Source organism: Heterocephalus glaber, unplaced genomic scaffold, assembly GCF_053883595.1.
Source record: "Heterocephalus glaber isolate CG9 unplaced genomic scaffold, H.glaber_assembly_v1.0 deba00001761, whole genome shotgun sequence".
Taxonomy (NCBI): Eukaryota; Metazoa; Chordata; class Mammalia; order Rodentia; family Bathyergidae; genus Heterocephalus; species Heterocephalus glaber.
Window position 1 is genome coordinate 1,244,995 of NW_028258458.1, and position 26,119 is coordinate 1,271,113.

General features: G+C 45.3%; 1 protein-coding gene and 1 pseudogene across 7 annotated transcripts; both read left to right on the forward strand.

Moving 5' to 3' along the window:
- Positions 1-7,585: 7,585 nt before the first annotated feature.
- LOC101700268 (hsc70-interacting protein pseudogene) lies at positions 7,586-8,618 on the forward strand (annotated as a pseudogene).
- An 11,404-nt stretch (positions 8,619-20,022) lies between these two features.
- Clec4g (C-type lectin domain family 4 member G) lies at positions 20,023-23,423 on the forward strand. 7 transcript variants are annotated; one of them, XM_004865365.4, is made up of 9 exons: positions 20,023-20,180; positions 20,395-20,505; positions 20,623-20,676; positions 20,794-20,856; positions 21,263-21,367; positions 21,634-21,723; positions 21,841-21,989; positions 22,097-22,212; positions 22,945-23,423. In XM_004865365.4, the coding sequence occupies exons 1-9, from the start codon at positions 20,030-20,032 to the stop codon at positions 23,081-23,083; spliced, it is 978 nt and encodes a 325-aa protein (XP_004865422.2). In that variant the 5' UTR covers positions 20,023-20,029; the 3' UTR covers positions 23,084-23,423. The 7 variants fall into 7 exon arrangements, with proteins under 7 accessions (XP_004865422.2, XP_087057899.1, XP_004865421.2 ...); XM_087201773.1 differs by lacking the exon at positions 22,945-23,423 and adding an exon at positions 22,427-22,938; XM_004865364.4 differs by having other exon boundaries at positions 20,025-20,180; positions 20,362-20,505.
- The last annotated feature ends 2,696 nt before the right edge of the window (positions 23,424-26,119 follow it).

Consider the following 26,119-nt stretch of genomic DNA (forward strand, 5'->3'; position numbering starts at 1 on the left):
CTTCCCATCAGCTCCCAGTAATGCCATCAAATTAAGTTAGGGCCTTCATGATTCAGTCACCTTCCAAAGTCCATCGGCTGGCAACCAAGCCTTTCAGGAACATTGCAGGTCCAAGCCACCACAGTGATGTTGGAGACTGACCACTATAAAAACTGAACGAGGAGATGTGGTGAGTTCCCAGATGGTAAAACATGGCGGTGCTAAAGGGCTGCGCCATCTGGAGGTGGATGGAAACACACTGCGTCCTCACTCTTCCATTCCACTCTTTCTGAGTTGTATCCTTTAGCATAGAACATTAAGTGTAAGCAGAGCACTCTCTGAATTTCTGTGAGTCATCTAGCAAATTTCAAAACTTCAGAGGGGTTGTGGGAAACTCCCAGTTGTGGCTGGCCTGGCAGAAGCATGGTTCACCTGGGCACCCTTTTTTGAGGCTGACATCTGAAGCGGTCAGGTGTGGAACAGCCCTTAACTAGTGGAGTCTGATGCTGACTCTGGGGAGCTAGCGTCAGAATTGGAGGGTTGGTGGGTGGAAACCAGCCCCCAGCTTCCTCTCCCTTCTACCCTTGCGTTGTGGTTTGGGTGTAGATGTCCCTAAAACATCTCCTATGGTCATAGATGGGGCTTTTTCAGACGTGGCTGAATCTAGAGTGTGCGATGCCGGGATTAAAGATGTGTGATTACTAAATCAATCCACTGATTGGTTTGGCACTGCCCTAATTCCAGTAGCCTAGATAGAATATAAAAGGGGCCGAAAGACACTGCTAAGGTTGCTTGTGGGCTTGCTTTTGCTGTCTTCTGCTTCCCTCTGCCACTTGACCCTGCCTTGGAGCCAGCTGACTATGGACTGAAACTTCTCCAAACTGTGAGCTAAATGAACCTTTCCTTCCTTAACTTGCGGGTGTTGGGTATTTGGTCTCAGCAACAAGAAAAGGAACCTTTTGACACATTGTGACATTAATGATGCTGCTCTGTGAACAACTAACATGTTCAGGCCCCGCTCGCTAAGAGCCAGCTCTTCCATGTAGCTCTGTTTCTCCTGTTTGCTCTATTTTTTTTTCTATTTTACTATTTTCTGCTCTTATCTTTGTTATTTCCTTCCTTGTGATTGCTTTGGGTTGTTTTGGCTCCTTTTGTATTAATTAGCTTCTCGGGGTTACTGATGCGACATCTTTCTTCTGTCAAAGGACAAAATTACAATTTAGTTCATCTTTATCGGCTTGATAGTCACTGCACCAAGGAGCATAACATTTTTAGTCCTCAGAGGGACAGAACTTGCTTATAGAGATAAAAGTTACTGAGGAAAGCAAAAACAACAGATGAAACAAAAAATAGATTGGTCATTTCCAAGTTACTTTCCTTGTAAGTCAGGGGTGAGGAGACAGAATAATAAGGAATAAACAAGTTTACTTCAGGTTTCCTAGTAAAACTAGCCTGTTTAGGACAATTGGCTGTTATCTCTCTAATTCTGATTGCTAAGAAAATTGAATGAGCCGCTTACTTTCAGCGTGGTGACTAGCACTTTGACCTGAGCACCTCGCTTTTGTTTTCCCTCAGTTCACTTGGACCTCGTGTAAGAGCTTTGTTAAAAACAATGACTTCTGGACGGGGGATTTAGCTCAGTGGTTTTGCTGCCTGCTGCGCAAGCACAGGACCTGAGTTCAACTCCGGATACCAAGAAAAAAAAAAACAACAATGACCTCTGATTGATTACATTGAGTTGATAGATACATTGTTACAGATGATAGTTTTCCTTCTAAAAATTGAGTATGAAGGTCTTAAAATGCGAACACGTTGGTGTGGAACTATCCATACCTCTTCTTGAGACTCTTCAACTAACGACTGGAAATCCTTAACCAATCACAGAGTTTTTTCCTTTTTATTTTCAGAATTTCGATGAAACATTCTGCGTTGATTTTTTTGTACCCATATTTCCTCTAAACATAGCTTTTTCTGATCTTTAAAATTTTAGTCTAAAGATAGAATCCCATTTTTAATCAACTTAAAGAAGTAACAAAATCACTTTTTCCCATTCCTTTAGGAAAAAGCTATTACCAAAGTGGAGAGGTAGATAATATTTCATCTTGCTATGTAATGGGGATATGGTTTGGAGAGGAATTGTTTTCTTTGTAAAATTTGAATTTGAATTTATGCAGCTCCTTCTCTTCGTCTGTTGGCACTGGGTATTTAACACGGTGCTGAGAGTCTTTGTCACTCCTCAGCATCTGTGTGGCTTGGCCCCTGCTGTCCTCATCAATGGATCCTGTATTGGCTTCTTTCCTTCCTTACTCTACGTATCCTCTTCTCTTTGCCTCTCCTCTGCTTGTGAATCTCCTCCCAGATAAACTACCAATATCCAAACATCTGCCTCAGGCTCTGCTTCTTGGGAAACCCTAAGCAATTTACAGTACGTTTTGATATTTGTAAAACATGATTCTTCTCCACCAAAATGCTCCTGTCTATTCTTGTGAAATTTCTCTTTTAAATGATTTATAAACGACGACAGTTTTTGTTTTGTTTTGTCTTGTGAGACAGGGTCTCGCTATGTAGTTTAGGCTGGGCTTGAGCTCACTGTGTATCCCAGGCTGGCCTCGGACTCACGGCAGTGCTCCTCCCTCAGCCTCCCGAGTGCTGGGATTACAGGAGTGTGCTACCATGCCCAGCCATGACTACAGATTTAAACATTTTAATTTACCTTTCCATTAAGTCACCTTGTATATCAAACCAAACGACATCAATGTCCCCTGTGAAAACTAAAACTCCTTATTTCCTGATCTCAAGAGTTCTTTTCCTTAGTCTTTATTACATCCTGAATAATCTACTTACCAAATTGGCTTTAAAGTCAATTTTGAAGCCAAGTGTGGCGGCACATGCCTGTAATTCCAGCACTGGGGAGGCAGAGACAGCAGATCATAGTGAGTTCGAGGCCAGCCTGCACTACAAAGCAAGATCCTGTCTCAAAATACAAATAAAAATAAAAATAAAATCAATTTTCAATTCTTCTACAGAATTTTTTAAATATAGTTGTGAATAAATGGGACATAGAAACACTAGTCAGTGTGATACTGTAACAGGGGATACGCATCAGTGCACATTTGTCCAAACCTATAGAGTGCACAACATCAAAAGTGAAACAACACAAACCGTGTTCTTTGAGTGACAGTGCTATGTCTGTGCAGCTCCACCAATGGCGGCAAATCTACCTCCCTAGCGGGGGTTACTGACAATGAGCGAGGTTGGGTGAGGAGTATATGGAACACTTTGTATCTTCCACTTAATTTTGCTATAAACCTAAAATTTTCCTGTGGACCTAAAAACTAAAGGCTATTAGAAGACTGATTTGGTCATTCTTACAGAACGATTTCAATTAATAAATGTAAAGGGGGGGCAGGGATGTAGCTCAGCGGCACAGTGCCTGGCTGCCAAGCGCGAGGCCCTGAGTTCGATTCCTGGTACAAATAAATAAATAAATGTAAAAGGTGCAAAGAAATAGGAAATCACAGTTAGAATACCCCACTAATTATTGTCACAGGAGGATCTTATGAATGGGTGAGACTGTTAGAAGAAACAAGGTATTTGTATAACCTCAATGTATCCCCATCCTCCCAATTGTATTGATCACGATGGTGGTTTTAACATATGTTCACACATTTTTAAAAGCACTCCTTCTTGGAAGTAGAGCTTAATGCTCCACTCCCTTGAGTGTGGTTGGACATAGTGACTCACTTCAAAAGAATAGACAAGTGTCCAATAAACCTTAAAGACATTGCCCTAGGTGTCACCTCCTCCCAAAATGTTAAGGAATAAGATTTTCTTAGTGATGGCTGAGCGTTGGAAGTGCCCAAGGTATTGAGATATCTGAGACCTTTTTTTTTAACCTCCAAAAAGTCAGCTTTTGCCCCTTTAGGAGCAAGACAAACCCACTGAGAGAATATAGAAGAGATTATGGGCAGGGGGAAATTGTGGGAAAATCTGACAGATAACACTTTTAAACAAGGTACCAATTGCCAGTGATAAGCCATGCTCACATAGATACCATATATCTTCCTCACCTGCCCCACAAATATGCAGCTCCTTCTCTTTGTCTGACCAGACGAAAATGTGACCAGAAGGACACGTCACCTTTGTGGTACTCTTCCTCCCAAACTCATAGCCTCCATCTGATCATGAGAAAATAATAGGAAAATTCAAATCAAGTTCCAACACCATGCCTAACTGATGTTTTTCAAAACTACTAATTCCATGAGAGACGAGGGAAGACAACTTTAGTATTCTGTTCTCTGATGCTATAACAAAATGCCTGAAGCTTGGTGTTTTATAAAGAAAAGCTCATAGTTTCTGGAGGCTGAAAGTCCCAGGCCAAGCAGCCTGTGATAAGGACCCTCTTGGCCACATCCTAGCATGGCAGACAGTGTCATTGTGGCAGCACATGGGAAAGGGAAAGATAGGAAGTTGGAGACCCGTAAGGGGCCAGATTTGCTGCTTTTGTAACCCTCTTCTGAAGGAACTCACTCCAAGAGATGAGATTAATCCCTTTCCAAAGGTGATTCCCCCTCCATGACCTAATTACTCTCTACAAGGACCCAAGAACTTAAAGGTCCCAGCAGCTCTCAACATTATCAAACTGGGGCTCAACCTTAGGGCATGTAAACACACCCAAACCATAGAGTCAAGGAACCTGCCAGAGTTTGGAGGAGACCAAGTGTCAAGACGCTTGTTGTAGTGCTGAATTATGCATCCCTCCAAATTTATACATTGAAGTTCTAAGCCCTAGTACTTCAGAACGTGACCACATTTGGAAATAGGGACTTTGTAGTGATGATTAAGTTAAATGAGGGCATTAAAGTGTGTCCTAATCCAGTATGACCGGTGTTCTCATGAAAGGAGACATATGACCCAGACACACACAGAAGGATGACCATGTAAAGATACGGAGAGAAGAGGACCATCTGCAAGCCAAGGAGAGACACACACAACAGAACCAGCCTTGCTGTGGTCAGTCAGCTTTCCATCACTGTAACAAATATCTGGGATAAATCAACTTACAAAGAGAAAAGGATTATTTTGGCTCATGGCTCAGAGGTTTCTGTCCATGACAGATTGGCCAAGGCAGCATATCATGACAGCAGTGTATGGCAAAACTTCTCACTTCATGGCTGGGATGTGAAAAAGACAGAGAAAGGCATGAGAGTACTCTTACTCCCTTCAAGGACACACCCTCAATGACCAGAAGGCCTTTCATAGTACTTCTTACAGGCTCATTACCTCCCAATAGCACGAGGCTAGACACTAAGCTTCTAACACGTGGCCCTCTGGGGGACATGTCATATCCAAGTTACAGCACCTGCTGACACAGTGATCTTGGATTCTGGCCTCCAAAACCAGGAGAAATTAAACCTCTGTTGTTGATGCTATGCGGTCTGCAGCACTTTGTTAATGCATCCCTGGCAAGCTCATCCTGACGGCATGTACCATGTGATGCTGGGTGAGATGATGTCACAGCGAAAGGACACCATGGGAGTGTAGCTTTAGTGAAATCCGAGTGAGCTCTGTAGCTGAGTCCATAGTATTGTACTGATGTTAAGTTCTTCATTTTGGCACTGTGTGATGGCAATCCGTGACGTTAACTCAGGTAAAACATATGCAGAACTCCACTCTCTTTGCAGTTCATCTGTGAATCTAAACTACAATACGTCCCTGACTTACAAACATTTGAGTTGCGAACTTTCACAGATACAAAAGGACCTCGCCTTAAGAACATTCCTAGATGTGAACAAATCACAGAAGTAGCTCACGCGTCTGCTGGACGTTGTCACAGTTGTGCTGCTGTGTGCTTACCGTACCGTGCGGTCGTGTGATTTAAGCCTTCACATCAACATATACACATCTTGGCGAGGAGGGCTGCCTGCCCTGGGACCACCGTGAGGAGGCCTGCGGGACAGTGCATGGATCCGGATCCATGTGGCTGAGGTGCCTTGGGCCATAATAATAAATTCTAATCATTAAACTTTTAAGATGACTGATAGTAAAAAGCTATTACACAGCTACCTTGTGACACAGTGCATGTTTTTAAGAAAACATTTCCCTCTGTTGTTTGACCATTTGTATTCGGAATGTAATTTAATTGTTATCCCACATATGGTTTTGTTATAAATTCTTTATTGTCTTTTGGAGACATAATTATACATTTTCCTTTATTTAAAAAAAGTGAAAATAATTGAGAGAGTGGACCGAGGTGAAAAGAGAGTAGGTATCTTTTGTTCTTATACTGTACCTATAAAAGTAAAAATCATTTATTTACAGTTGTTTTGTACTGTACCATTTCAAGGTAACTATAAAAATAAAAATAGTTTATTAATGATATTTGTGTGTGTGTTTTATGCTTTACATTGTATATTTATTTGTGTCAAAGGTGTAAAAGACTCACTTTGCCAGACTTACAAATGAATCCAACTTATGAATGTTCTCCTGGAATGGAACTTGTTCATAAGTCAGGGACTTATTGTATTTCAAAAATTAAAAGTTTAGAAAGACTCAAAAGCACGCATGCTAGGGATGGAACCCAGGGCCTCAGGCATGGTAAGGACAAACTCTGCCACTGAGCTACATCTCAAACCCTAATGTGAATTTCTGAAGACCCTGGATTGTAATCTCAAAAATGGTTAAAATGGTAAAATTTATGTTGTATTTTATCACAATAAAAAGCACTCTGTCTGAGCCAGGGGTGTACTTCAGTGGTAGAGCATTTGCCTAGCATGCACAAGCCTTTAGTTTTGATTCCCCAATACACTAAAAGAAAACACTCTACCAAAAAAAATCTGTTTAGGATTTTTTATTGGGATGACCTTAAATGAATAAATTAATTTGAGAAAAATTAACCTCTTTAAGATACTGGGTGTTGTTTTTGTGAACTCATTTTGTGTCTTTGCTTATTCAGATTTTAGTTAAATCTAACAGTTTTACCCATAGTCTTTTGTTTTGTACACAGTGCTGGGATGAAACCCAGGGCCCACAAATGTGAGGTGAGCCCTCTACCACTTAGCTATACCCCAACTTCTCATTCTTGCTATGATTATTCTTTAACATTCAGGGGTATTTCCTATATTGTGATGAGGACTTTTTTTTCCCCTTCACTACAAATGCTCATTGCAAGAACATGAGAAAGCTGTTCTTTTTAGATTAGCATTTTCTAGATAAATTATCATGGCTTTAAAATACTGTCAACTTTGAGGTGAGATTCTGCCATGGGCTGGAAAGTGCAGAAGGTGACGGTGCAGCCCATCAACCTCACCTTCAAATACTTGCAGAGTTGATCCTGGATTCAGGTGAGGCTGTGAGCAAGTGAATATGCAGAGAGGGGGCTGCTGATGAGTACATGAACCTTGTATGAGGTGATGCAGAAGAAGTTCATTTAAAACGAAATTAAGGGGTCGGAGATTTAGCTCAGTGGTTTCACTGCCTGCTGTGCATGCACAAGGACCCAAGTTCAATCCCCGGTAACAAAAAAAAAAATTAAGGAGGAGCTAGCACCTGGGCTTGGGATCAGGCAGCAGCCTCCTGAGCAGCCGCCGACCATAGTGTGCCGACTATGGATCCCCAAAAAGTAAACGAGCTTTGGGCTTTCGTGAAAATGTGTAAGCAAGATCCGTGCGTCCTGTACCCAGAGGAGATGCGCTTCCCGAGGGAGTGGGTGGAGAACACGGAGGGTAAAGTACCACCTGCTACTCACAAAGCTAAATCAGAGGAAAACATCAAGGAAGAAAAAACAGGAAGAAGGTGAAGGAAAACATGAAGACAGATGAGCCATCAAGTGGGGAAAGTGATCTAGAAATTGACAATGAAGATGTAATTGAACCAGACACTGATACCCCTCGAGAAGTGAGAGATGAAAATGTACAATAACTGAGGAGATGAGGGATCAAGCCAATAAAAAGCAAGGAGCTGCCATGGATGCTCTAAATGATGGCGAACTACAGAAAGCCATGGACTTGTTCACAATTGCCGTTAAGCTGAATCCTCGCCTGGCTATTCTGTATGCCAGCAGAGCCAGTGTCTTCATCAAATTGCAGAAGCCAAATGCTGCCCTTTGAGATTGTGACAGAGCCATTGAAATAAATCCTGATTCAGCCCAGCCATGCAAATGGCAAGAGAAAGCACGCAGACTTCTGGGCCATTGGGAAAGCAGCCCATGATCCTGCCCTTGCCTGTAAACTGGATTACGATGAAGATCCGAGTGCAATGCTGAAAGAAGTTCAGCCAAGGGCCCAGAAAATTGCTGAGCATCGGAGAAAGTGCAAATGAAAACGTGAAGAACGAGAGATCAAAGAAAGACTAGAAAGGGTTAAGAAGGCTCAGTGTGGCTCTTTTCCAGGCAGCTCTCCTGGGGGATGCCTGGTAATTTTCCAGGAGGGATGCCTGGAATGGGAGCTGGCATGGCAGGAATGCCAGGGCTCAATGAGATTCTTGATCAAGAAGTTCTTGCAGCCATGCAGGATCCAGGAGTTATGGTGGCTTTCTAGGATGTGGCCCAGAATCCTGCAAATAGGTCAAAATATCAGAGTAATCCAAAGGTTATGAATCTCATCAGTAAATTGTCAGCCAAATTCGGAGGTCCAGCATAATGCTCTTCTGACAAAGTCCTTTGTGAAAGAAAAACAACCCAGACCTCTTAATGGATGTTGCAATAATACAAACCAGTGTACCTCTGACCTTCTCATCAGGAGAGCAGGGGTGCTTTGAAGATAATCTCTGCCCCTCTGCAGCAAATGTGGCTGAAGAGTTTTACAGTGGTTTGCCATTAGGGTGTTCATTCAGGTAATGTTGTCCTACTAGGGATTACAAAGCTTAAACCCTTTTTAAATCTTAAAAATAATTTAAAACAAATTCAAAGGGTTTATTAATCCTTACATTTTTCTTTATTAATCATTTTAGATTTTTTCCTATGAATTACTGGGCAAGGAGAATAATTAAGTATGAGAGATTTATGGCTCTAGTGTGAGTGAAATAAAGTTTTTGATGGGAAGCAAATCTCATTTAAGTAGATAAAGTTTGAGCTGCATGTATGGTTACTAAGACGTTTTGATTTGTCTTTTTAAAGGTGTTTGTTTGTTTGTTTGGAAGATGATTTATTTCTGTATAACTATTGGGACCACCAGTATTTGAATATGATCTGGATAAGGGACTGGAAGTACTGGTAGGGCAGCAGCTGTCTTACACGATATTTTATATAATATGTCCCCTTGTACAGTTTGCATTTAAATCTTACATGATGCTAAAGGGGTGATCTTTTTTTTCAGCCACAGAGGAGTTGGGTTATTTAGCTCTGTTCTTGTCCAAAATATCAAATAAATGTTTCGCATTATTTCCACTTGGAGAAAAATTTTTTTAAAAAAACAAAATTGAGGAAACAACTGGGTCAGATCCTGCTGAAAGGAGATAATATTACTCTGCTACAAAGTATCTCCAGCTAGAAATGATCAATGAATTAAGAAGACAGCAGTGAAATGAGGTGACGACCATGGCAATTATAATATATGAAAATGCAGCCGTTTAAGTGGTTTGCCTTGGGAGTATTGTAAAACACTTGTTCATATTATTTTGATTGCTTTTATGTTATTACTGGATGACAATAAGTGTTGTGGGGTTGTTTTTATTAAAAAAGCACTGTCAACTTCGAGTCTTTCCAATCACTATCTATAGGTCTTCTCTTTGTTTACTTATTGCACTGACAAAATAACAAGAGGAGCATTTTGGGTTTTCCTCAATTTTGCCAAATCTGGTTCTCATATTTAAAGTTGTGCATCACTCAGTAATGGGACTGTGTTATGAAAAGTGTGTCCGTAGGCAATTTTATTGTGACGTGAACATCACGGAGTATACTTGCACAAACTAAGACAGCTACAGTGTTGCAAGGCAATATAAGCTCATGGGGCCATTGTCACATACGTGGGTTGTCATTGGCCAAAATGTGGTTCTGTGGCGTGTGACTGTATCAAGGTGTTTTATAGGAATGAGACTCCACCTCGCGGCAGTCAGAATGGCTATCATCAAGAATATAAAAGCAACAAAGGCTAGCAAAGATGCAGGAGGAAGGGAGCCATTCTACACTGCTGGTGAGACTATGAGTTACTGCAGCCACTATGGAAATCAGTACGAAGATTCTTCAAAAAACTAATAATAGAGCAACTATTTGATCCAGCCTTGGTGTCTTCCCAAAAGAATCAGAGTCGAGCTACTGTAGTAATGTCTGCATATTCATGTTTATATTAGTGCATTCACAGTAGCTAGGCTATGGAAACACCCAGGGACCCATCAACAAATGAATGGATAAAGAAAATGTGGTGCTGCAAATGCAAGGACCCAAATTCGATCCCTGGTACCCCCTCCCAAAGAAAAGAAAATGTGGTATTTATACACAATGGAATATTATTCAGCCATAAAGAAGAATAAAATCATGTCATTTTCAGGAAAATGGGTGGAACAGGAGACCATATAAGCCAGACTCAGGAAGTTAAAGATTACATGTTTTTTATCACAAATGGAATCTTTAAAATATAGGAGAGAGAGAGGAGCAGGAAAGTAGATGGGAGACTATTAGATACGACTAAGGGGATCAGGGAAGGGGGAAGGGAAGAGAAAGGGAGATTATTGGGGGTGACTATAATCAAGGTCTGTTCCATGTATGCACAAACATGCAAAGACAAAACCCGTAATTCTATATAACTAAAATGCACTAATAAAATAACAAGAAAAAAATTTTAATTTAAAGATAATGTGTAGGTCCATGGAAATCACCCTAATCAAACAAGTATCAGTTTGATAAGGCCACAAATTGGGGATCTTAGAAAACCAGAAACATTGTCTCTCAGTTCTGAAATCAAGCTGGCAGAAAGACCGTATTGCCTCTGAAACAAGCCAGGGAGAATCCTTCCTGCCTCTTCCTAGCTTCTGGTGGTAAGCAACAGTCCTGGGATCGCCTTGGCTTGTGGGTGCGTGACTCTGATCACTGCCTCTGTTGTCACACGGCCTTCTTCACCTGTGCCCTACCTGTCCATCTTATTTCTGTGACTCCTCCCCCTTCTCATAAGAACATAGATATACTGGATTAGAGCCTATCCTAAGGACCTCACTGTGGCTTAACTACATCTCAAGACCCTGTTTCCAAATAAGGTCCCATTCACATGCACCCTAGGTTAGAACTTCAGGATATCTGTCGGGGGGAGCACACCAACACCTACATAGTGAGCATCCTTACTTTGTTCTTGATTTTATGAAAAAAAAAGTGCCCATAGTCCATCATTAAGTAAAACATTTCTGGAGATTCCTGCAAGTTGCCCCTTATCAAACTGAGGAAGTTTTCTCCTGTTTTGTTTGCTAAGCATTTATTTCCTTGTGTTCATCTTTTTTAATGAAAAAAATGAACATTTAATAGATACACCTTATCACTGTAATGTGGACGAGACAAAAACAAGATCCGGAAGGATATAGACCACGTGGTAACATGTTTACAAAGTTTCCAAATGTACAAGACAGTCCAATGTATTGTGTATGGGGACACGCATAATTAAAGTATTTTATTATGACAAACACCACATTTGGGACAGGAGAAAACAGAGGAAGAAGACCAGAGAGAGGGTGGGATTTTTATGACTTCCACTCTATTTGTTTTTTTATTTTTGTTTTTGTTTTTAATTTCCACTCTATTTGTTATTATTTATTTCCTTTTGGATGATCTGAAATATGTGATGATGTCAAAACTTCATAAAACTGAGTACAAGTCAGGCGAGTTTTCTTTTTTTCTCTGCATACCTCTTTGCATGCTTTTTATTTAAAAAGCACACCCAAAATTAACTGGAACAACCAAACCATCACGTGCCTTTTGGTTTGGGCTGAATCCACTGGTCACCGTGAACCTCCCATTTCTAGAAACAATGGAAACTAGAGCAGTCCTACCCTTGAGCCTGAATCTTGTGACTTTCACCTACTTCTCACAGTAGTTCCAACCCTTTCTTCTGCTACTCGGGTCTTTGTGTGATCCAGCCCTCGCTCATTTCCAACCCCCGACTACCGCTATTAGACTACCGAGTTAATCTCAGCTTCTCCAAAGAGCCTTGTTTTTTCACCCTCCCGATCTGCATGTATTAATGTTGTACTGGGAATATTCGTTCATCTCCCCATCTTCTCCAGAACAACTCTAACTTCTAGTCTAGGTGTCTTCTCCAGGAGGCCCTCCCTGATCCCCCAGGTGCAATCAGGTTGCCTCCAATGGCCCCCATAGACCCCTGAGCTTTCTAGATTCACCATGTTGTCTTAAAATTCTCTTTTTACGTGTTTCCCTCTGCCATGACCACCAGAAATAGATTTCCCATCCCCATCTTGGGCCAGGACTAGAGGTTTGTAGTCTGTGGGCAGCCTCATAATTGGGACCTCCCTTCCTCTTTCAATTCCCCTGCAGCAGGGTTCAGAATGGGCATGGGCAGCATTCTGGCTTTCTGGCTAAGCTTAACAACTCCACTCTGGCTCCTCCTCAAAGCAGCTTCAGCTCCAGGTGCAAACCACTTGGACCCACTTTCCTGTCCCCTTGCCTCTGCCTTGGTTGGTCCCTGTTATACTTGTCTTTCTTCTGTCAACAGTGTGCATGTCCTTGAAGATAATCCTCTAGTGCTGTCTCCTTCAGAAAACCTCCTCTGATCTCCCCTAAAAGGATTAATTTGCCTCCATAATGGCAAATGAATCAACCTCATCCAGATGCTTTCCCAAGAATGTATTCTGATGTTTGCCTTGAACAGAAATTGTGCAATCTGTATTTTTTAAATTTCCTCTTACTAAGCACCACTTGGGGTGTGCCCTGCCAGAAAGATCTTCCCCCACAGTCACGTTCTGCTAATAAGTCAGCTGTCAGCACCTGTTGACATGGGCTTGTTTTCTGATGAAAGCAAGAGGAGTCTGGCATCCTGGAACAAGAAAACTTCTAGGAAGAGGAGGAAGGTCTTTTCATTTCCTTAGAAAATGACTTTTCTCCATTCTGCATTATCCTTTAAGCATTGCTGACCATTAATGTTTAACACTGTACCCAATACATCCACTCTGATGTGTTTGATATATGTGCTTTCTTTAGTACATAATTGTTATATTTAATTGAAGCTAAGGTATTTCTCTTTCTTCCAACTCTAGCTTACTGGAATCTAGACACGTTGCTGCATGTATGTTATGGCTTACACCTAAAGTGACTCCAGAAGTCTCATATGTTTGGAATGTAATTGGACCATGGAGGCACTATACTCATCGGAATTGGTGAATTCATCCACTAATTCAGCTACTGAGCTGTTAGGAGGTGGGGCTGGTTGGAGGCGGGTCACTGAGGACATGACCTGGAAGGGTATATTCTTGTCCTTTGTTCCTCTCTTTTCTCTCTACTTCCTGGCTACTATAGGTTGAGTACCTTTTCCTCCACCATGCCCACCTGTCATCTTGTTTCTGCCTTGGAACCAGACAACCATAGACTATAACCATGAGCCAAAATAAACCTCTCCTCCTTTAAGTTGCAGGTGTCAGATATTGTGTTTCAGGACGAGAAAAAAGAGTAAAGTAGATTTTGGTACCAGAAGTGGGGTTCATGCTGTCACTATACCTGACCAGGTGGTCTAGAAGTACTTGGAACTTATTGCCAAGAGGAATTTGGAAATATTTGGAGGCTAGAGAAGTTCTAGATTTCTATAAGCAGAGATTGATGAGAGATTCTATTCAGGGCTCAGAAAGCCATAGTGCTGATAGAAATGTGGATGGCAAAGGCCAGGCTCAGAAAGGAGGTTTCAGCTGGGAACAAGGACTACATTGGCAGTTGGACTCAATGTCATGTGTGCTACTCTTTGGTAGAAAATTTGTGTACATTTTTCCCATGTCCTTAGATTTTGTGGGAGACTAAGATTAAGGAGGCAAATTAATTAACCTGGTGAAGGAAATTTCAAAGCACCTCTACATTACGGCTATGGCGTGCGTACTGCTAGCTGCTTCTAGCCAGAGCTACTATGAAAATCAGAAACAAAACTTTCATGAGAAAAGTTTGAAGTTTTATCAGAAAGAAAGTGCCTACAAAGTTGGGGCAAAGGATAGCAGAGTTTCTAAAAAAGATTAGCACTAAAAAAGAAGGCAAGTGTTTTGTACCTGGACAGTAGGAAGATGGCTTGAAGTCATCTCAGGAATTAGCAAGACCCCATTCTTCACAGGCTCAATGGGACAAAACTATAAAGCTTTCATTTGAGAAAGAACCCCTAGGTTCCCTGCTCCAGAAGTCCTTCCTAGGGAATTGGTTCCTTGCAATTCCTTTCACAGTTCTCAGCCACTCAGGGACTCATCCACCTCTGCAGATATGATCCAAGAGAACCTGGCTACTGCTCAAACTGGTAGAAGACTTTGGCATCATCAATGTGGTGCTGGTTTTATAGGCATGCAGAATGCAAGAGTTATGGGGTCAGGGGAACTTCTACCCAGATTTCACAGGAAAGCTGAGAGGCGAGGCAGTGTGCCCCTGAGAAGGCACTGCATGAGGTTGTGAGAGTAATGCTGAAAGTTCAGTGGGGACCCTAGAAAGTTGAAAATGCCAGAAATGTGGAATGTCTACTGAGGAAAGCTGCAGGCAGTGAGCAGAGCCAAGAGAAATGTCATATAGGATGCAAGGTCCAATGCTGCAGGGTCAGGGCTGCCCAAGTCCTTTGGAGTTCACATCTCACCACAACATGTCACAGGTGCTGGACACAGAGATATAAGCTTTAATGTTTGACCTGCTGGATTTTGGTCTGATTCCTTTTTATCCCCTTATCTCTCCCCTTTGGAATGGTAACGTTTACCCCATGCCATTGTAGAAGTTAGAAGTGTTTAACTTTCCTTTTAATTTTTACAGGGTATCACAACTAAGAGTTTGCCTTGAGTATCAGAGGAGATTTTAGACTTGGACTTTTCAGCGATGCTGGAACTGTTAAGTCTTTGGTGACTGTTAAAGATGAACTAAATTCATTTTGCATAATGGATGGACATGAGTCTTTGAGGGACCAGGGACAGAATGTTATGGTTTATATTTAGGGTTTATATGGTTTATTTATGGTTTATATTTTAATTCTTGTATCACTGTGGTACAATGGAAGATACTGAGAAGGAGGATATCTGGGTCAAATGGAAACTCTAGCCCTAGTTCTTTGAGGTATCTCCATACTGATTTCCACAGTGGTTGCACCAGTCTGCACTCCCACCAACAGTGGAGAAGGGTTCCTTTTTCCCCACAGCCCCACCAGCATTTGTTATTAGTTGATTTCTTGATAATAACCAGTCTCTCTGCAGTTAGATGGAATCTCAGGGTTGTTTTAATTTGCAGCTCTCAAATGACCAGTGATGTTGAACATCTTTTTCATATATTCACTTGGCATTTGTACTTCTTCATCCAAGAAGTGTGTATTCATCTCAGATGACCATTTTTTTGTATTGGGTCTTTAAATTTAGGGAGGGGGTTGATTTTTTTCAGTTCTTTATATATTCTAGATACCTCAGCCATAAAGGATAAACTTGCAACATATATATCTAAATGGATGTACCTAGAGACCATACTCCTAAGTAAAATAAATTGGACACACATGTTTAAGTATTGTATTATTTCTCTGGTGTGAGAAATTGAAAGTGTAAAAAAGAACCAAAATGTATAATAGATAATGTGAAGCAGGAAGGAAAAGTTCAAATGGGAAGGGAAACTAGGGAGGTGGGAAGGGGAAGGAAGAATGGAAAAGGGAAAAAATGAGAAAAGAAAGATAAAATAGACACAGCTTTTGTAAATGAGGAGGAGAAGAAGGGTTGAAGGTGGGAGAGGAATGGGGAAAAATAAGAATTAAAACATAGCATATACAGGTACAAATTCCATATGACCAATGGGATCTTTATGTATATCTAGATTGTACCACTAAACTTAATTTTTAAAAGTATCATCTTTTTACAAGGTAACTGGATCACAGGGGCACTATCATCAGCAGATTCACCTACTAATGATTTCAGTCACTGAATATGCTGTGAGGAGGTAGGTCCTGATGGGAGGTGGGTCACTGAGGGCGTGATCATTAATCGCCATATGTAGACCTGACTTGAATGAGAACTACTTAGCAGATCAGTAAAGTTCTGGGTGTGTCTGTGGATGCTTGATGTGTAGGGGAGACAACACACCTAAAATGTGGACGGCACCCAGGATTAGGCCTGTTCCTTGGATGGAATAAAAGGGAAAGAAGAAAGAAGTCCACCCCTTTTCAGGGAGATCTGGTCTTTGATATTGCCTTTGGACATTGGTCTCCAGCCTTCAAGTCCGGACTCTCTTCAGCTTCCCAGCACACACTCACTTCAGTGACTACACTGTTTGCATGCCTTTGACTTCAACTGCTATTTGATCCTCCAATCCCTCCATGCACAGACAGCCATTGGACTCTTCTTCCTTTGAAATGGTAAACAGCTATTGGGAATCTTCTGATTTTGATCCTGTAAGCCTACATCATAAATCACTTATACCAGTGGTGACAAACCTATGGCACGTGTGCCGCAGCAGGCTGTTTGTTATCACTGAAAGCTCTGAAAGGCTCGCCATCACTGACTTATACCATTGTACACATATTTTACATCGAATCTGTTCCTCTATTGAACCCTAACACAGAGGGCTTGACCCGGAAGGGTATATTCTTGTCTGAACTCCTCCTTTATCTCTCTGCTTCCTGACTGCCATGAGCTGAGCGCGTTTGCCTCCACCATATCCCTCTGCCATCCAGCTTCTGCTGTGGAGCCAGGTAACCACAGGCTAAGACCACGAACCAAAATTAACCTCTCCTCCTTTAAGTTACGGGTGTCAGGTACTGTGTCTCAGGGATAGGAAAGTGACAAAACACTGCACACCTGATGTATTGCTGATTTGTTCCAGAGTGTGTCCCGCGAGATTTATTTATCTGTTGCCTGGTCATAGGTATATGAATTATCCTCAACTCTGCCACCATAAACACTTTTGTTTTTGGTACTGCAGATTGAACTCAGGTCCTTGCACTTGTGCAGCAGGCGGTGAAACCACTGAGCTAAATCCCCGGCCCAACAACACTTTTAAACTAATACATCTCTGGAGCGACCAATCTTGAAAATGTCATCTCTTTTCACAGTATCAGAGACCATATGTTACGTTCATTTCACTATGCATTTCCAGACTGCTTTTCAAAACCACCAATTTTACACTTCTACAGGCAGTAGATAAGGGTTTTCCTCTCTCCACATCCTCACCAACTCTTAAAACTGTCCACCTTTTAGATGTTTGCCATTTTAGTTGGTATAAGGTGAGGTCGTGTTACTTTTTCTATAATTATTAATGAGTTTAAGCCTTCCTCAAACACATGTTAATCACACTTCTCCTTCAATAGATAGTATCTTCATATTCTTGGCCCATTTTTCTGCTGATTTTTATGTCTTTTTTTAATTTGCAGAAGTATTTTTTGCATGTCCCAGAATCGATTTTCAGTTTTAGATGTAATTAACTCTCTCCATTCTGTTAACCATCTGGTCTTTCTGTGTGTGTCTTTGGTTTGACAGAGATGTGCGTGTGCACATGCATGTGTGCATGTGTGTGTGTGTGTGTGTGTGTGTGTGTGTGTGTGTGTGTGTACTGGGGAATGAACCCAGGGTCTTCACACTAAGCTATATCCTCAGAACATTTTTAACATTTTGTTAAGTCTCTCAGGCTCCCATTTTGACATAGTGGCATCACCTGTCAGCAAGAGAACCACCGCCAGATGTGACTCCTTGACCTTGGACCAGACCTATGGGCCAAAATAAGCTTCTGTCCTTTACAACTTACCCAGTCTGTAATATTTTGTTGTTAGTCACGGAAAATGAACTAATTCCAGGACTCAGGGAAGCTGAGGCAGGAGGATCACAAATTCAGGCCCAGCCTGGGCAATTTAGATTCTTGGTGAGACTCTATCTCAAAATAAAAAGTAAAAACTGGCTAGGGATGTAGCTCAGTGTGAAGGCCCTGCGTTCAATTACTGACACCACAAAGGTGAGAGGGAGTAGACTAAGATTCTATACCTTTTCCATGCATTGTGATTTTTTTTATAGGACCTTAAATATGATGCTAAAAGTAGTGTCTCAGTCACTTTCCTCATCGCAGGGACACAAAACCCAACACCTTCACCTTAAAGGAGGAGAGGTTTGTTTTAGCTCACATTTTTAGTGCAAGTCAGCTGTCTGTAAGGCGGGAGGCATGGAGGAAGGGTCTGGCAGAGGAAAGCTGCTCACCTCACGGCAGCCAGGAACCAAAGGGTGAAGGGAGAAGCCAGGGAAGAAGGCAGACCTGCCAGATCACACCCGTGTGGCCCTCCTCTTCCCACCTACAGCGATCTTCCTGTCTCAGCTGAGTGCTAGGATCACAGGCGTGATGTGGGGAAATGGAAACTCTCGGACATTGTTAGGCAGAAAACAAAATGGCAAACTCCTTTGGATTTTTTGCTTTTGAAATTTGTTTTGCTGTGTTTTTTTTGTGTGTGTGTTGAGGATTAAACCCAGGGACTCCCACATGTTAGTATTGGTTTTTTGTTAAATAGTGAAACACTTATCTACTCATATGTCATAGCTTTATACTTCTAGGTGTTTACCTAAAAAAAAAATGCATAATGTCTGCCTTGCTAACTCAAGGTCCTGAGTTCGATCCCCAGTACCAAAATTAAAAAATCCATAAATCCACACAAAGACTTGTACATAAGTGCTCATAACTGCTTTTTAAAAGGTACTTTGGATCAAACCCAGGGGCACCTTATCACTGAGCTACGTCCCCCACCACTTTTTTATTTTGAACCAGAGTCTAAGTTGTCCAGGCTGGCCTGGAACTTGCAATCCTCTTGCCTTAGCCTTCGGGAGCTGGGATTACAGCCTGGGATTGCACCACTGTGCCCAGTTTAGCTCTAGTCTTAAGAGCCAAAACATGGAAACAACCCAAGCACCTATCAACAGGTGACTATATAAGCAACTGTGGTCCAAATGCACAATGAAATACGACTCAGCAATCAAAAAGAATGAACTATTGATACCGGAAGTAGCATGAATGAATCGCAAAGTAATTACACTGAGGGAAAGAGGAGATTCAAAAAGCTAGATACTGTAGAAAATGCAAGTCAATCTAATAACAGAAAGATGAGTGGCTGCCACCAAAAGTAGTAAGGACATCAGGGGTGGGGGAGAGTTACAAAAGAGAGTGAGGTGGTAGGCACATTTCCGTAAGACTGGGGATGGTTTCCTGGATGCAGACAGTCATCCCTCAAAAACCAAGAGGGATGGGCCTCAGGGGATGGGCTCTAGGGTAAAACACCATGGGCTCAAGTCCCCTATCATCAATTGATGCCATGTTTGCATACAGACCACACACCTTCTCCCAAATAATTTGAGTCCCTTCTAGATTCCCTATAACACCTGACACAATGGAAATGCAATGCACACAGTGGGTAGACTGCATTGTTTAGGGAATAATGACAAAAGTCTGCCCTTGCTCAGGAAAGACACAATTTTGAACAATGTTTTTGAGGGCTTGGGGTGCAGCTCAGAGATGGAGCACTTGCCTAGCATGTTCAAGGCCCTGGGTTCCAACCTCAGCACCACACACACACACACACACACACACACACAAATCTGCCATTAGTTTAAGGCGAGAATGAAGAGAATGGGGAATCTACAGATATTCTCTTTTATGTTTTAAACAGGGTCTTGCTATGTAGCTCAGGCTGACCTGAACTCACTGTAGCCAAGGCCGAGGCCACACTGGAGGGACTTGGGATCCAGCAGGGTTCTGAATATCTTGGCTGGGTTCCTTGCATCCCTCTCAGGATGCCCAGCCCCCAGCCCACAGGAAATAAGGATGGATGCAGCTACGGAAACCAGGCCAGGGATGCTAGAAATGCTCCACCCCCAGCCCTCCCCAGCCCAGAACTCTGATTGGTCCATGAACAGGTTCCTGTTGGGAGTTACTGCGGCCAAGGAAATGGGAGGGAGAGAAGAAAGGAAAAAGGGCAGAGCCAGGGTGGGACTGGAATTTAAATGCGGGTCTCTGCCTAGGCTGGATGCCAGGGGCACCATGGACACTGTCAGATACAGCCAGTGGGAGAGCAGCCCTGAGGAAGTCCCCGGAGGAGGTATGAGCACTGGGACTGTCTCCTGGACCCCTGGAGTCCCACTGTCCAAGTGTTGGGGTCGGAAAGGGGAGAAGAGAGGGAGAGGCAGGAGAAACAGCACAGCCGCGGACCCGCTGTGACCGGGGTGGGAAGGCGGTGTGAGGGTAGGCAGATCCCTCAACTTCCCTCAACCTCACCACAGGGCTCGGGCCACCGGTCACCTGTGTTCTCCTAGGGCCCTGGGGACGCTGGGAGTACTTCCGGCCAAGAGTTTGCCTCCTAGCTCTGGCTGTCCTGGCGGTCACAGTGCTGTGGGCTCTCATTCTGAGCATCCTCTTGTCCAAAGGTGAGTGACCCCTTCGTGGGGAGACTCGAGCCACATCCCGAGCGCTTCCCCTGGGCGGGGGGAAGGTTCCCCAGTCACCTCCCTCCAGGCCGAGCCCGCGTGACCTTCTCTCTGCAGCCTCCACCGACCGCGGAGCGCTGCTTGACCGCCAGGACCTGCTGAGGACAAACGGTGCGTGCGGAAGGGACGGGAGCGAAATGAGTCCCTGGCCTGGTCTCGGACTGGGGGAGGTGGTCCCCGAGTCCCCTTAGGTGACCAGCATGCTCGGGGTGGGGGCTGTCATTCCAGCTTCGGAGCAGACGGTGGTGCTGGGTGCCTTGAAGCGGGAGGTCGGAGCCTGCAGGAGCTGCTGTGAGACCCGGCTGGGTGTGGCCTGAGGGCGCGGGCTCGCGGCAGGTGGATCGGAAGAGGCCCGCGGGGGCAGGGCCCCCACCTCGCTGACCCTTCCTTCCTTTTCATTTTTATTTCCCCCGCTTGCAGTCCACACTGATTACATTCCTCATGGGGAGTCGGTGCGTGGACATGATGCATCTTGACTCTTTTCATCTCCTGCCCCTTCTTTCCCAACATCCCGTGGTCCCCTCCCCATTTTCCAAGGGATTTGTCTCCCTGGTGCCTATTCTCCAAACTTTATTTTGTTGTTTAAATTATACTTTGGGTTTCTGCCATAGGAAGGATACATCTGAGCCACTGGTAGGGAAACGATGCACCTTGAGACCGTGATGTTAAGCGACATCAACCACCCACCCCTTCTCAGGCAACGCCACGAAGGCGACGCTGCTGGAGGCTGTGGCGGACCTGCGGAAGGCAGAGGCGACGCTGCTGGAGCAGAAAAGCGCCCTGGAACAACTGCGCCAGCGCGGTGAGGCCCGGACGCGACCCTGACCCCCAGTCGTGACCGACTCTACCCCGCGCCCCCTCCCCGGTCGATCGCCGGACCCTGACCTCGCCCATAGCTCCCCCTCGCAGCCACGCCTGTGACGCACCTGGTTACAGCTGATGTCTTGCTTGACCCCTGACATCCGATGCCAGCTAACCAAGGGCTTGGGTTTTGACCTTCGCTTAGCAGAGTCGTGACTCGGCTCCTGGCCCTAACTAGCTAAAGTCCCCGCTGCCCTGACTCTGCAGTGACCCAGGACTTGGCCACAGCGGGCCGGGACCGCGAGAACATCCGTAACGAGCTGTTCCGGGAGCTGGAGAACGCCAGGCTCCAGAACAGTGAGCAGATGGGAGGAGGGACCCGGGGACCCTGCCCTTCCATCTGGGCCTGGTTCCGGCTCCAGCCCTGAGCCTGGGGCCCCAACACCGCCCCTCTCCACTCGCCGCGCTCCGCAGGCTCCTGCGAGCAGTGTCCCACCTCGTGGCTGCCCTTCCGGGGCTCCTGCTACTATTTCTCGGAGCCACAAGCTACTTGGCCGGAGGCGGAGCGCAACTGCTTGGGCAACGACGCGCACCTGGTGATCATCGGCGACCTGGACGAGCAGGTGCGCTGCGGGGCACGGTAGAGAGGGCGGGCGGGGCCCGGGAGGGGCCGGGGGGCCGCCGGGCCGCCGGGCCGCCGACTCCGCTGGCCCACGCGGGTCCCTTTCAGGGCTTCGTGACTCGGCACACGCGAGACCGCGGCTACTGGCTGGGCCTGAGGGGTGTGCGCAGCGCGGGCCGGATCCAGAGCTACCAGTGGGTGGACGGAGTCTCGCTGGGCTTCAGGTGAGGAAAGGGCTCCTGTGAGATCTGGGGAGGGGTAAGTTAGACCTCCGGGGGGTGGGGTGGGGTGTGTGCTTTGGGCCATGTTTCAGGGACACCCTTGGCTCTGGCTAGATCCTTAGGGATGGGAAGCTACGCCTCGGGTGCTGGCTAAGGGTGACCTTAAAAAGTGACAGTGATGCACGCACACGCACGCTTATAGCAGCACAATTCACAGTAGCTCAGTCTTGGAAGCAGCCTGTGTGTCCATCAACAGATGAAGGGATAAAGGAAATATGGTGTTCGCACACCGTGGAGCACCGCTCTGCCGTAAAGAAAAACTTGAGTCATCTGTAGAAAAACGGATGCACCTCGTGACTATCATGTTAAATGGAATAAATCAGACACACACACTTAAGTATCATATGCTTTCTCTTATACGAGAAACCCAAAATACGAAGAAAGAGCAAAATAAAAGATAGATAATTGGAAGTAGGGAGATTCATTTTTCTCCAATAGGAAAAGGGAGGGAAAGGGGCTGAAAAAAGCAATTACGGTGTGTTATGTTCACGCACCAACTCCACACAAGGAGTGTCAACGATGCCCTGAAGACACGGGGCACAGGGAAGAGAGGGACCCGTCCCCGGCGTGCGTGCCCAGGCTAGACAGCAGGGTGCCCGGGGCAGGCCCAATCACGGGCTGGACGCCAGGAAGGAAGGCTGGACTCCCAGCCACGCCCCCACTTAATCATCGCAGCCACTGGAATTTGGGGGAGCCCAATGACTCTCGGGGGCAAGAGGACTGCGTCATGCTGCTTCACACGGGGCTGTGGAACGACGCGCCTTGCAGCAGCGAGCTGGACGGCTGGATCTGCGAGAAGCGGCGCCGCTGCTGAGCTGGCCCCGCCCCCGCCGCGCCCCGCCCACCCCAGGGCGTGTCCCGGTAGCTGCGCATGCTCGGGGAGCGTACACCCAGTCCTTGCCGCATCCACCACTACGGAGAACCCCGCAGTGCCGCACAGCCCTGTCTAGGGCCTGGGCCCAGAGACCTCTGCTCCAACCTCACCGAAACCCTCTACATTCTGACCTAACCTAACTTCCACCAGCTCCAAAATCCCTGCTCCTGCACCTGGTCATCCGACCTCACCTCTCTTCCTAGACACAGTCAAGAAACTGAGGGATGGGGCTGCTTGTTTTCCTGCATTTCTGCAGCATTAATAAACGTTTGAGACATGAGTCTAAGCTCCTAGCTCCGGAGAGATGTTCCAGGCTGTATCCTAGAGACTGCTGTGCTACCAGGAAGTGAGTCCTGACCTGGGCAGGTAACCACGTGGTCAAGGGGGACCGGAAGGCAGCAGCACCTTCCCACCCTGGACCGTTTCCCCTCAGCCCCTCGAACACAGCTTAGTCCAAGTGGGCCGGGTACACAGGAGCTGGCCATACCCAGTACTCACACTAGGGACCTCTCCGTTCAGGTGTAGCGGGGCATGGGAACCATCCAACCAGGGGCATAATGGAGGAACGAAGGAAGGAGTGCACGGCATTTGTGGGAGCCATCCTTGTCTTTGGAAAGAGAGGCTATGGTGAGACACGCAGCACTAGCCCCATGCTGAGAGCAGCCTGTTCCCCGCTACAGAGAGTACAGGCCACCCAGACAAGAAAGAGTAAGGGCTTCCCTAATTCGGTGAGCAATTCCTTCAGCCCACTCCACTAGTTCCCGTGACCACTGGGTGGGACGATCAGGAATCCGTCTCAGAGAATACATGTGGCTGAACTCACAGAGGAGTCCGGTGCCACAGACCCTGGCTCTAACAACTGGGGACTTTCGACCTGAATTCACCCTGCACTCCCAAACTTTCCTGCTTCCAAACTGGGGACCTGGGGGCTCTCTCAGAATTTCCAGTGGAGCCAGGTCCAACCGAGGAGAGCAGCAGGTCAGCAGATTTGAGTTCCACAATGAAAGGCTCCTTGGAGCCCCCAGGCTGCCTGGCTAGGACAGCACGAAACTGGAAGAAGAGAGAACACCATGTGAGATACAAACATGTCCATAATCCCTTGAAACCACCCACTCGGCCCTTGCTAGTCAATCCCAACCCCTAGCCCTGCCCCAGACCACCACTAATGTGCTAATCACTGTCAGTTTGACTCGCCGTTTGCAAAATTCCACATATATGGAACTATACAGGTCATAGTCTTTTGTCTCTGTGAATCAATCATCTACTCCTTTTTATTACTAAGTCATATTCCATTGTGTGGCTAGACCACAATTCTCTTACCTATTCATCTGGTCTCTTAGTCACTTTGCTGCCCCCGAGACACAATACCCAACACCTACAACTTGAAGGAGAGCTCCCTTTTTGGCTCACATTTCAGTCTGTGGTCCAAGGCAGGAAGAAGATGGCACAGAGGCACAGTGGAGGGAAGCTGCTCAGCCCGTGGCAGCCAGGAAGCAGAAAGGAAAAGAGGAAGTTGGGGACAAGAACACACCCTTCCAGTTCATGTTCCCTGTGACCACCTCCAACCAAGCCCCTCCAACAAGTCAGCCTCGTGCCCGCATGATCCATCCAGTCACCTTCCAAACATATAAGGCATTTGGGGGACATTTTGCCTAAACCATAAGACCCGCTGATGACATTTGGACTGTTTCCAATACTAGTTGAGCTTCTATGCAAATCTTTGTATGATGTCTTAGTCTGTTTTATGTTGCTATAAACAAAATACCCAAGGCTCAGTAGTTTATAAAGAACAGAAGTTTAGTTTGCCCGTGGTTCTGGAGGCATGGTACGCGCCTTCGGTAAGGACATTGACTTCAGGAATTTGTTCACTTTTTATTGCTGAAACAAAATCCCTGAGGCTGAGTCCTTTATCAGGAGGTTTATTTAGCTTACTGTTTGGGAGGCTCAAAGTCCAAACAGCGTGCCACTGGCTCTTGTAAGGCCCCCTGACTTCGGACGCTATCACGGCATCAGGGTGGAAGAGTATACAAGAGGAAGGGGTCACATGGGGAGACAGGAAGTCAGAAAAAGTGGGGAGGATCTGGTCTTGCTCTGCTATAACAATGCTCTTGTGAGAACCGGGATCTAACCAGGGTCTCATGAGAACTACCTTCATGTCCTTCAAGGGCAGTACCCCCAGTGGCCTCCCACTGCACCCCTACTTCTGAATCCTACCATTTCTTACCATCTCCACACTGGGGACCACGCTCCCAACACACGAATCTCTGCTGGACACATTCAGCCCATATCCAAACCATAACCCTGTCCTAACATGCAGGAGGACATGACACGGTAAGACAGAGCAAGCTTGCTAGCAGGGGCCTCCTTTTCTCTGCTTAAAACACCACTAGTGACTTCATGGAAGAGTCCTCATGGCTTCATCTAATCCTAATCAACCTCCTCCCAGAGTCCTCACCTTCAAATGCCATCCACATAGAATTTGGAGATTAAGTTTCTAGTATGTGGACTTTCAGGCAACACCACCGAAGCACAGCTCATGGATCTCATGTTTTCACTTCCTTTTGGTAAATGTGTGCGTGTAAGTCATATAATACGTGAATGTTTAACTTTATAAGAAGCTGCCAAACCATTTCCCAAAGTGCTTTTACCATCCTCCATTCTTGCCAGCAATGCATAGCGGTTCCATTTGGTTGTTACTTTCTCATTGCTGGGACAAAATACCTGAAACCCACAAGCTGAAGGAGGAGAGGTTTATTTTGGCTCGGTTTGTAGAGGTTTCAATCCATAGCCGACTGGCTCCAAGGCAGGGCAGCAGAGCAGAGGAGAAAGAGATCATCATGGCAGGGTGGCTAAAGGAAGAGAGAGAGGGATCAAGGGAGGAGGAGGGAGATTGACCCTTCCAGGCCACGCCCCCTGTGATCACTTCCTCCAACCAGGCTCCACCTCCCACGTCTCATTTAGCTATAAACTCATCCA